The sequence below is a fragment of the Macrosteles quadrilineatus genome, unplaced genomic scaffold, assembly GCF_028750875.1.
Source record: "Macrosteles quadrilineatus isolate MER2022 unplaced genomic scaffold, UCM_ALF_1.0 Scaffold_5__1_contigs__length_97177068, whole genome shotgun sequence".
In the NCBI taxonomy this organism is placed as follows: Eukaryota; Metazoa; Arthropoda; class Insecta; order Hemiptera; family Cicadellidae; genus Macrosteles; species Macrosteles quadrilineatus.
In genome coordinates this window covers 41,943,995-41,956,990 of record NW_026542598.1, presented here as the reverse complement: position 1 = coordinate 41,956,990, position 12,996 = coordinate 41,943,995, and the positions used below count along the sequence as shown (strand labels likewise).

The 12,996-nt window shown below is 31.3% G+C and overlaps 1 protein-coding gene across 9 annotated transcripts in view; it reads right to left on the bottom strand.

The window, feature by feature from the left end:
• Positions 1–12,996, bottom strand: part of LOC128994798 (potassium voltage-gated channel protein Shaker) — a 598,708-nt gene that overhangs the window by 190,902 nt on the left and 394,810 nt on the right. The window contains exon 1 of one of the 9 annotated variants that reach the window (XM_054419584.1): positions 2,122–2,216. The exons of the other annotated variants lie outside the window; for them this stretch is intronic. Coding sequence (XP_054275559.1) covers positions 2,122–2,156 — 35 coding nt within the window. The 5' untranslated portion in view covers positions 2,157–2,216. Of the gene's footprint in view, positions 1–2,121; positions 2,217–12,996 lie in introns of those variants that run through there. 9 annotated transcript variants of the gene reach the window in all.

Genomic DNA, 12,996 nt, shown 5'->3' with positions numbered 1-12,996 from the left:
ATAGATGATGTTGAATTATTGATTATAGATTATGTTAATAGTCATCATAATAATATAATTATGATTAGATTATAATAAATCTAAATCGGAAAACCCTATCAAGTTTTATAAGTCATTGATGTACTTTTTAATACAATTTAACAAACAAATGAACATTTTTATTACATTAAAATTACAGTAATCACAGTGAAAACCCCTTAAAAGGTTCTATGGTGGCATTTAGAGGCAAAAGGTTCTACTAGAAAGAAGCAAAACCAAGAGAGGAAATGACTGTCGACGAATAAAGTATTTGAAGACGTGGTTAAAGATAAACGTGCTTGTCTTCGTCTGTGTCAGATTTTTCTGACACAAAATATTTACCCAATCTAGACATACAGGATTTCTAGAGATATGATTTAAGCATGCCTCTTAGTCCGAGGTATATTTTTCATAAGTTAAAAGAGGGAATTATAATTGAATAATAATTAGACAGCCTGAAAAGGTTTTGTACACTTAACCTAAAATATTGTTTTATAAAAGATAAATTCAATGAAGAAATTCAATCATAGCTTTACACGAAAATGTTTAAGGTATACAATCCTACTCAGGGAATTTGGCAACTGTATAGCTATCGCTGGGATAGTCCCATAATCTTTTACTGGTACTAAATATTTAATAGTATACCACAATTAATTTTAATTAAGTCACAAAACTAATGTGTCTTTTAACTTCAATACTTTTTGTAAATTTATGTAAAAAGACAATAATTGTTGCCTCTAGCTTACCGCCTATGGGAAAAGAAGTGAATTTTTTGAAGTAAATATTATATATGTATATATGATGTTTATTTAAACAAAATTAGTTGCCAATAAAAACATAAGAACTTGTATATACAAGTAAACATTATCTATACATATATAATATTTTTTATATCTTTTATTCAAAAGAAGTCAGGTTAAATTGGTTCGAGTCAACCATAGCCTCCGGGGGGTTTTTCGACGTTTAAAGGAAGCTAGGGTGGTGAGACTAAAGTCATTACGCTATAAGTTTAATTCAATGCTCGTCACTTTGCAAGTCATCCCTGGCAGGTTTTGTGGGGTTGTCTCATGTCTCGTGTCTCGTGTACGTTATGCAATCAACCCTCTGTTTCTCAGCCTAAAGTTGGCAAAGTTACTTTCTCCGTACGAAAACAAGTGGAAAACTTAGCTTACCACTTAATCCCCCAATAGTTTTTAAGTTCAATTTATCTGTTTCGAATTGTTGTTGAGATATTTTTGAAACAATTAACCAGTGTTTTATTTATTCTAACGAACTTTTTGCCAATTTTTAAACTAAAATTTAAATTAAATTTTTTTTTGTGTTCACTAAACATATGGCACGCTACAAATTGTTTTTTTTTTATTAAATCGCAAAAAACTAGGCAGAAAATTGGATAGAAAATTGTTATAAACATTAACGTATTTTTAACGTAATGTTAAGTGCATGTTGTACATATTTTTCGAATACTTTAGGCTCTATTTTGCTGGCTCTGTTGTCACTTTATGATTTTGATAAACGTTGAATATTGATAATCACTGAGAATATTTTAAGGATGTCGTTGGGAACAATTAGTTTAAACCAACGTCTAAATCTGTAGTTTAACACTTTTTCTGGTTGTCATCTATCAGGTTTATGTTAAATGATATGAAAGAAACGAAAGTGTAATAAATATTTTAATTTTTACCTGTCACACAGATGAACTTACGGATTAACAATTTTATCCTCAAGGATTTCCTATGTAGAATACTTTATTCCAAACTAAAAATAAAACACATTAGAGTAATCACTCGGTAAGGTAGTATAATCCTGCGTGACGAACACACCACAGAAGTTTCCACTGAAATATTTTCACCACAAACCACAGCACTCACACCACAATTTCACTTGGAGTGAAAACAAAGATCAACTCACAAACTTGGAAAACAAACCGGTCTCGACATGACCACATCACGTGACGTCATCGAAACACGTGCGTCACGTCAACACGCGAAACACAATTCCCATGACATCGGGATTTATGGGAAATCGATGGGAAAACTTGTCACCGGGATTTTTGGAAAATTAAAAACATTATCTTAGCTATCGGAAATTGAAATACCGTACGTGTCATCCCTCTGGACGGTCCGTTGTCGCTCCATGTATCGCACCCCATGGCTGCGTGAGTCGTCGCCGAACCCATAGAGGCCGGCCACTGTAGCCATGGCATCGTCAGCGTGGCACGGAGCGCCGTAGCTTACTGTCCCGTAGCCGTCACGCTGCCCATGCGCCGCTACCCCGCACCCCACCCCCGACATATATTATTCACCGGCCCTCCACTTATGACACTATCGTCTTTAATATTGTTGCGTCATAGATCGATGGGTTATTGTTGTACGGTCATCTATGGGCGTGGGAAACGTTAGTAGATTTGCGTTAAAAAATGTGAAGTAGGAAGTGAACTTTGACATTTGTACAGTGTAAAAAACTTGACTGCAGTTAGTGTATTGGGGGGAGGCGAATGTTGCAGTGGGAAAGGTTAGGGATTTAAAATCTCAGTTCTTCTAAACTCTTTTATGACGTTTGGATTTGTTTAGTTATATTAAGCCTTGGTCAAAAATTATTGTGCTGATTTTTTAAAATTTTGTCGAAACACTTTAAATTTAAAAAGAACAGATGATTGTTAGAAAACTAGTGCCAAAAATATTACAAAGCTTTGTATCTTTATCATTTTAAATAGAATATAATAAGAGCCTAACAATTTTAAATCGAAAAAAATCACCTGAAACATGATGCAAAACAAATAATATAAAAAAGTTTCATCTGTGTAAAATGTATAAATTAAATGTAAAGAGTAACTAACAATGAAACGTATATAACAACTTGTGGACATTTTATTTGGGAAATGTTGTTTGTTATAATCCAAGCCACAACAAATTAATTTTATTTTATATTTTACATTAAAGTGTTTAATCTGGATCTATATTTATGAATGTATGCAGTCTATGAAACCAAATAAAAAAGACAAATACGTAACAGAAAATAAATATAGTACGATTGAAAATACCCCTCCCGCTGCAAACCTGAAGACTATGCGACTTTCCATTTCCCTCATTGGATTTTCATTAAATTATCCTCTTAAAATGAAATATTTATTCCCTATCTAAATATTAGTTTAACGAGTTCTAAGGTCTGCTGCTGCAGGGGAGAGAAAAGGTGTTTTCGATGAAATATCAATAGGAAGAAAAAATAAATTTGCCAAATATGATGAACATAATATATACATAAACAAGCAAACAACAGTTTACCGAAGAAGAACATAACGGGAATTTTAAAAATTGTAATAAAATGTCATCCTAATCCATGGAGCACATGAAAGTGCTATTTGTACGAAATGATTTGTTTTTTTGCCGCCAACAAAATTGTTTGGAAGTATGTTAAAAATAAAACCCCTCCTTATCCCTCGTTCCTATAGTCCGATCACGCTGGTTTGAGAAGTATTTTAAATAAATGTAGATTCAAAAAGTTATACAAGTGTAGTCAAAACAAGTTAATTTTTTACTAGAGTTATAATGCGAACAGACAAACACCAACACACACATACATATCATATATGAATTGGAACTAATGGTGTTTTTTTATTTCTGTGGACCCCAAAACGACAAAATAAATCGGTCTCGGGTCCAGGTCTTACCATGACTCGCGGTAATAGCTTATTCCCAATAGGGGGAATTCGCTTAAACGAATGAAAAAATGATACGGACTATATTCAGTAAACGATACATTTTTGTTTTAAAGAAGAAATGTGCTCTTGATATCCAGACTGTTAAAACGGGACAATAAATAATCATAATACACGACCGGGCGTCAAAATATATCTTTCTTTGTGTGTGTCATATTTGAGTAAAAGCATCTGGTTTAATCTTCGTAAAATTCTTCTGCTGTTATTTTGGTGTAAATTGTCTTTTAAAATCCCTCATTAATTCCAAGACACATGTAATTTGTAAACTTTTTGAGGCGGAAAAAAAATATATAATTTTTAAATACTTTTAAACAGTTAATTCTTCCTTCCTATGACGTAAAAATGACTTAAATAATAAACTGAACGAGAGAGGAAATCTTTCTTTTGGTTCAAAAAAGTAAGTTAGATTATTTAATAAATAAGTTTAATTTATTTTTAATTTCGTTATTGTTGGTTAATATTAATGAACCACCCCATAACCAATATTGAAATTGGGTTAAAATAATCACAGATTCTATCGTTTACAGATAATCTAATTTATTTTTGATAGCATTCAATCAATGAAATCCATATGAAATACAAATCTAGATGAACTATGGAATAAACTGATTCTATACGGATTAATGTTTGCTGTGTAAGCTTAGATAGAACTCGAACAAACAAGTTTATCTTGACTTGGTAGTGAAGGCTATATGCGATTAGAAAACGTATTAGACAATAAAGTTTATAATTGAAAAATCAACCGTTAATAATAAAAAACATTATAACTGAAAATGTTAAAAAAATTTTAGATTTCTAACAATCTATTGTACATTTTTTTCATTCGGTGGTAATTTTGACTTCACTACATATTAGCTTTTTACCTAAAACCAAAACGCATCTACGAGTTAGTGAATTACAGTACTGTAAGACTAATCTTGTAGACTCCGTCTTATCCGGACACTCCTATACCGGACATCGGTTTAACCGGACTGGACCGGCAGGAAGTGGGTGGTACTGAAAGTTCTTCAGTACAAAGTGTAGGCTAACATATTTCGGTACAATATACCTAGTTTGACTATTTTTATGTAATAATCATTATTGTTTGATATAGCACTATATCTTCCTAATTTAACAAGTTAGGGGTCGTCCGTTTAACCAGAAGACCAGCATCCTGAATGGCATCGATTCCGAGTAGTTTGAATAATACGGATTTTAATGTATGTCGATAGTTTATAAACGCATTAGCTTTAAAACAAAACAAGTTGTTTATGAATAACTTTATTGAGCAAGGAACCCCCAAAGAAAACCCAATTTTCTAATTCGATCCAATAAAATCTACCATGTTACTTGGAACATAAGTATGAAACCCCCTTTTGAGTATTTAATAATGTTAAAGAACAGAAGCTCCATTCAGAAAAATTTTAAATCCCATAGCCGTTTACAGATAAAGATAAAAAACTATACTGATGGAAATAGTAATTGCCTCGTTATTCATTACTTGTCTCAATTCTGAGGGGGAGACCCCAGATTTTTTGCCTTGAAGCAAAGGAAAACCCAGCTGTTTTAGATTTAGCTAAACAATTACGAAATGGTTTCAGCCAAACACAAATTGGTAATTTGGTACCATTCGAACCATAGCTAATAATATAACCTCTCCTAACCTAACCTAAGGGTGTACTATATGTTGGGTTGGATTAGGTTTTGAATATTCTGTTATTTTAACTAATCAAAATGTTAAAGTCGATTTATCGGTGTGGTGGGTATAATACCGGAGTACCCAAACATTTCAGAAGCTACTTAAGGCACCTCACTCATATTCTATGAGGTTAAAACATTGTTAATGTCTCGACATCTGATTACAGTGATGACGTCACTTGCCATTACATTGTTTATAATATATGTGCACTTGGGGCTGTAACTTAATGCCATCCGTCTGGCACCGGAACAGCTGAGGTTAGGGTGAAGGCCAGATAGGTTGCGTGCGGCAGAATCTAGGGCGTTAGATACTGCAGTGGCGGCGCGGCGCGGTCGTTGCGCCAAACTCTACCTACATCGCATTACGGCGGGAAAATATCACCCCCACCCCTCCCGCCAAGGGCAATGCACTGTCAATGAATAAAAGCGCTGGTGTTCGCAGCGCAGGGTGAAATTGCATTGTTTTATTACTGTTGAGTGATGTGAATAAGCGGGTAAAACGTTGACATTGTTGAAAAAATACCGTAAATAACTTTGAGTTAATTTGTTGGGGGTAATTGGTGAAAGATTGAAAATATAGTTTATTATAAATAAATTGTTTAGGGATAAAGATAAATGGTTTGCTGAATGAGTGGAATTTATTTATTTGTTGAAAGAGTCACCTTAGGCAAATTTAACGTTTTGGAAAATAAAGGTAAATAGGCCTAATGGTTTTTATGTTTATTTCTAAATTTAGTTTGGTTGCGTAGATTGATGTTGAACCAAACAATTTTCATGTTATTGGAAACACGATTGTTAACATATTTTGTTTTGCTATCAAACATTTGTGTTATATGCATTAAACTAATGGTTTTTTTTAGTTTGATTCTAAATTATTTCTGCAATTTAGACGTCTCATAGCAAAAAGAGCTTCATTTCCCAAACTTTCCCTAAAACATATATAACACAAGATGGGTTTTTCCTGTCTATACGTATTAAGAATTAGGTGATATATGATATACAACAAAAAAGGCTTGATGTTTCGCCTCGTATTTAAATTTTTTTAATAAACTTGCTAATTAGGTTTTTGAATCAATATAGAGCAAATTTCTATTTAGAAAGTAAGGCAATTATCAAACACTTTCAAAATAGTATATAATTTTTACACGGAAATATCATTTAATTTAAAACATAGCGATGCCCATTGGTTTGCAAAATAACTTTTTACTATTATACAACTACCATTGACTATATATATTACATACCACTGTTGAAGCACGCTATTCTGATTCAACACTCACCTGAAAAAAAAAACATTAGGTATCATTAGTACATTAATTTGCACCTGTTGCTCGATATTGAGCGATTGCCAAGCAATACAGCAGTTACTATTAAACTAATAGCTCTGATAATGTAATCATTTTTAGAAGCCGACCTTGTTTTCTACAAATGTATTCTGAGCCACTCAAAACACATTCTCCGCCTTACCCTTGTACCCTTGTACCCTTCCTACTTAAGAGGAATATGTTCTCTTAAAACCACACTTTTTGAAGCGGAATTCAATGACTCACACCTATGACAATTCTTCAGTTGTTGGATATTCAACACATCACTGTTCATTTAAAATATTATTCGAAAACATATTTAGCACGGCGTTAATTAGTACACATGATTATCTAGGAAAATACGAAAAACCTGAATTTCTGCAGATTGTTACATTAAAAAAATAATATCTTTGTGAATTCTAAATAATCTTTATTTGTTGCAGAGGAAGGAATTGAAATATCTTTTCTGCAAATTGCGATTTCTATGAAGAGAAAAGGACGGAAAGAGATTGCTTTGTTGATGTATTACCTGAACAGCTGACTCTTATGATCTTACGACTTTCAAAGTTGCGCGCCAAACTAATTTACATTTGTTCGTGTTAAATTGTCAGTTTGTTGAGTGAATCCTATGATAAATCTTTCGACAAAATTGGTAAAGAAATAAGGAAGTTATGGCGTACCTACAAAAACACTTTAGAAATTATAATATATATAAAGTGAATAATCTGATTTCATCTCCGGGGGCATTTATCGTAGAAAGTACAGACTTAGTATTTTGGTCGTGATGAGGTAAAAATAAATCACTGGAATTTGTTAAGAAAATATTTTATTTGCAATGATTAATTAAATTCACATGTTTCCAGCTAATCGAATTACGTAAATACACATTTTAAGTCTAAATTACTTGCAGAATGATATAATAGATCGTTTTTAAGAAAAGTAACCAAAAAAAGGGTGATTTTATATTTTTCCGGTATATTAGGTAAAAAAGCTTTGAAATTACACCTCATTTATGGAAATTTGGTGAATTATTCAGAAAGTGATGGCGTACCGAAAAAAACGCTTTAGAAATTATGACATAATATATAGATATATTTTTTTTGGAATTTATCTTCCTTTAATAATACAATTTGTATATCATAAATATTTATGTTCATGTAAATTCTAGTTGTTTAAACGGCGTATGCCCCAATTGACCGCTTTGGTCGAGTTATCACCCTAAAATTCCGGTAAATGGTCATTCGATATATCTAATAGAATATTTGGAAAACTTATGTGTTTTATATTCTAACTAGTTTATCTTATTATAACAAAATAAGTTTATAAGTTAAATTAAAACTTCAATTATTCCACATAACTAAGTACGTGATTTATATCTGTTTGTTATTTTTAGAATATTTAGGCTCATTAAAAACCATCAGATAAGTATAGTTAAGATATTCTTACATTTGAAAAAAAAAACTTTTACGAAAACCCAAATCTAATTAAATTTGTTTAAACCAAGGTAACTACAATAGGGAACATCTCTGGCTAATACTCGATAATTATTAAATAAAGGTGAGTAAAAGACTGATTACATAATAAACAAGAATAACATGAAAATAATGCTTACTAAAAATAGTTAGCATTATTAGTAAAAAAAAAATAAAGTTAGCACTTACAAATGTAAGCCCCAAACCTTTGTATTGAAGTGATACAAACATGTACTTTTATATTAAAATAACTTATTGAACAAATTTTACTCTAAAAAAATGCAAAATATTTACTGTAGGTACTCAGTAATTCTACTTACGTTTACTGTTGATTTTTCTTATAATATTAATTTCGATAACTTACAAAAATAGTACAATAAATCAAATTCTTTTAACTTATAACAAAAATCTTTATTTTGCGAACAAGAAATTAATTACATCCAATAATTGGTACTAATCGGCGACATTGTTTTTGATATTGGATTTTTATATAATTTAAATAATATAATTTACAACAATAGGCCTATACTGCATATAGGGCCTGACCAAGTAGTAACGACAGACTCTACCAGAGCGCAGCACCATGCGGATACAAATACCAGGGCTCAATATATTAAATAAGATTTAAATATTATATTTATATAACTAAAAATTTTACTATCGTTTGTAGATATAAAATTGTTTATACATTTTGACCCATTCCACGCAAAATAACTAATTAAAATAGTAATGCAATTAAAATAACAAATGAATCAGAACAAATTAGAATAACCGAAATGTGAACTATTGACTATTGACTTAAAAATCCTAATATGAATAATGTTTATTGAATTTTAATTGTTAACAATTACTGTTATGCTATTTAGTTACAGTTTCATATTTCAATGTAACTCTTTATTCTATCACTGTTGAGTAATAATGTTTTCAACATAATATGTATCACTAAACACTAACTACGATGTTTGAACCAAAAGTGTTATCTTCGCTTCCATTTAACACACTTTTGAATTTGCTCTAATGTTTTATGGCCTGTTACAGTTCAAATTTCACTTACATAATTTTTTTACTATATACACCGGAAACTTTAATTGCTATTAACTTTAATACATAGCAACAGATCCGGTCTCCAAATCTTTAAAATAAATTTAAGAGGTTTGCCTTATCACTTCCAACCTTAAATAAAATCCCAATAATTTGTTGTTGTAAAAATGGCGACAGATTTCTCTTTACCACTAGCTAAACAACTTATGTTAGTGGTAAGTAAATAACAAAATTCACTACCCATGTTTCCTACGAGCGTATAAGATGAAATGCATATTTGTTTAGTATCCATTACTAAACTATACATCCAAACATACCTTAGGAAATCTATTGTTGTATGACTTGGGAATTATTTTCCTTGTATCCAATTAATAATAACAAATCCCGTAAGCCTCTACTACAGATCTATAGGTTTTTATAGTTACTATAATATGTATGATAACCATTTTATTTGTTGACCTAATAAAACCGTATAGAAATTGCTATGCTTTTATTTGATGTGCGTTTCAATAATACATATGATTCGAAAAAACTAAATATTTTATAGAACTAAACACGTTTTTTATTGGGTTAGATCGAGAGTTACCGAATAGTATATTTTACTGTGCCGAAAGTGGAATTTTCCGGTGCGCGTTGGAGTTTCAGAAACACAAAATTTCACGCACGATGCGAAGCCAGGACGGGAATCATTGGAGCAAGGACAGAAAAATCACATTAGGTGCAATTTATGAACTATACTTTTCACCGAGACGCAAAAATACTCACATAAAGAATTACAGATATCAGTAAAGATAAAATAATTTATTTACCAATTAAATTTATTTTAATACAAAAATAAAAAGCCAAAGGATAAAAGAAACTGACATAACAATGTGAAAACTAGAAGTATTCATTGCACATTTAACTCGCACTAAAAGCCAACACATATCAAAATTAAATTCATTTCTGTTGTTGAATAATAACAGCTGATTTAAATAATAGAAATATCGCGTAGTGGAAATATATAACTGATAGCAAATAATTCAGTCAATATAAGGATAACATTCAATAAAAAAATCTATACAATAATGACGCAGTTTGGACCTCTGCCAAACCACTTAGAATGCAAACGAACTCCTTAGATCGAGTCTACGGTAAGTGGTGCAGATTTGCCAATTGAAAAGTGTCTCCATTTATATAACAGCAGTTTAAATTAGTCTGGATTAAAAATTAATATTCCCTTATGGATGTATCAGCACTTAAGACAGTTTTAAGGTTTAGTATATACGATTACGAGAAAGTTTTTTTTGTTTATTTGTTTCGTGTTGACGCATTTCCTTATAGGGAAGTAGCAATTACCGTAGTCTAGTAGTTTTAGCGAATTTCCCTATAGGGAAGTAGCTATTACCATAGGTGGCACGGTAAGACCTAAACCCGGGATCGATTTACTTTTTCATTTTTATGTCCCCAGAGGCCAAAAACACCATTCGTTCAAATTTTTATATATGTATATATATATATATTTTGTTATTGTATACATCAATGAGGGCTACTTTAAATGTTACTAAGTAAATCAAAATACCACAGTACCCTAAAAATATATATACGTCCGTGAACGCGATAACTTGAGATATTTTGGTCCGATTTTGATGAAATTTGGTTTAAAGGTGTAAAGCGGGATAAACTTGAATGAGTCAGCGAACCAGCATGATCGGACCATGGGAACGGGGCTTTATGGGGTAAAAATAGGGTTTTCTCACTTTTGACCCTCGAAACACAAAATTTCCCAATTTCTCTTTAGACCTTTTTAAAGAGCTTAAAAAAACAAATAATTTAGTATATAAAAGTATTTTTGTTCGGTTATTAGTAACGGAGAAAATTAAAAAAAATTGTAACTTTAAAATTCCCATGTTATTCTTATGGAAAATATTGTTAAATTTTGTAGTTTGCTTGTTTATGGATATTTTTTGATCAAACATGGCAAATTCATTTATTTTGTACTAAGCTATCAATATTTTACTCAAAAACACATTTTATTAGTTTCCTTGTAGCAGCAAACCTAGGTACTCGTTAAACCTAATGTCATTAAAATAAATTTAACTGAAAATCAATTCAGACAAATGGAAATTCGCTTAGTCGGCAGGTTTGCTGCGGCGGGGTTATTTACTAATTGTTTTTACGTAGTATAGCTAACCACTAAACTAAAAGTGCAAGGCAATGAAAGAGTGGGTTTTAAGGTTTAGTATATACGATTACGAGAAAGTTTTTTTTGTTTACTATGTCATCCGAATGGAAACATTATCTATTGTAAAAAAGGCCTAACTATTTGTCAATGTTATCATTTTTGTAACACTTTCTATACTAAAACAAGCTTAATCTAATTATTGTTACTGTTATTTACAAATAAACCTTTAGTAACCATCGAGATGATGTTTATGACGGGCAAATAATAGCTAATAGAAATATGTTTTGTCTGCAACCTAACTATCGTAGAGATATTATTGTTATCATTGTATCATTGTATTATTGTTATTATTGTAACCAATATGGCCACCGTAGCGTTTTATTTTCATGCCTCAAACAAAATAATGGAACGGAAGTCCAGAGTTTCCCCACACTATATGATTATCAGCTGTTTAATACGTCATTTTATGAATAAAAATAACGTTTAACAGGAGGGGGAGAATATTATCACTTCCGGTCCAGTGGATCAGCTGATATATTTGGTCAAAACATTTCTCAACAATATGCTTTTTAGCTGTTGCTAAGCAACCTAACATTGGAAATATTATACAAGTAACATTTTCTGTCAATAGTTAAAGAATTAAATAATGTGATTGTGTTTTTTTTTTTCATTTTATGACCAATTGTTTTGTTGGCCCATATTCGACGTAGGTGTTGAATTTACTTAATTTTTAACTAGTGCCAGGCGACCGTGCCGTGCCCGTTTGGGTCCAATTTGTCTGGGTTGACGAACAAATTACAAACATTTTAAACCAACTTTGGTTTTTACTACGTAAAATACCAAGTAGGTTTAATTTAATAATATGAAATGAAAGAAAACTTATAGAAACTAGAAACAACCCTTCTCATGTCCAAATTACAGGGAAACTTCGTTTGCTTACGGCTAAGTATGTTAATAAAAATAGTTTCAATTCATTAACAGTTACAGTTAAAGTATATATATTAATGTTTCGTTTTCTCAAAAGATATATTGGTCCATCATTCTTAATAAATTGAGCTTCTTCTTTAATTATCACTTAACTTCAGTACAATATATGCGATCAAAAAACACCTAACGTGATTAATATTTTAGCAAACTATATTAGGCATTATTGTTATACAGATTATGGTCAATTGTTATATAGAATTTGTGGAAGCGCCAAGAAAAGAGAATGGCAATATATAGAGGATACAGTACATAAACGAGTCGATGATCCCAAAGAGTAATAAGATGCTGATGTCTAGACCTTGGGGCACTAAGTGTTCAAGAAGAAGTTAACATTCTATTGACGACAAAAATAAACCTTATGCCCAAGTTAATTCTCTACCCAATGAAAATACATTTGGTCAACATACAAACAAATTTAAATACCTTAGTACTCTCATATTTTTTAGTTTAAATTTATTTCCTGCGATACATGTTTTGATTACACTACGTTTCGGAAGGTGAGGAAATTCCCCCGGTTTTCTATGAATGACTATTAATCTACATTTTTAACTTTCCTATCCTACTTAACTCTTCGAATGCTTTCCCCACGTATTGATTGTATTTTATATTATGCCT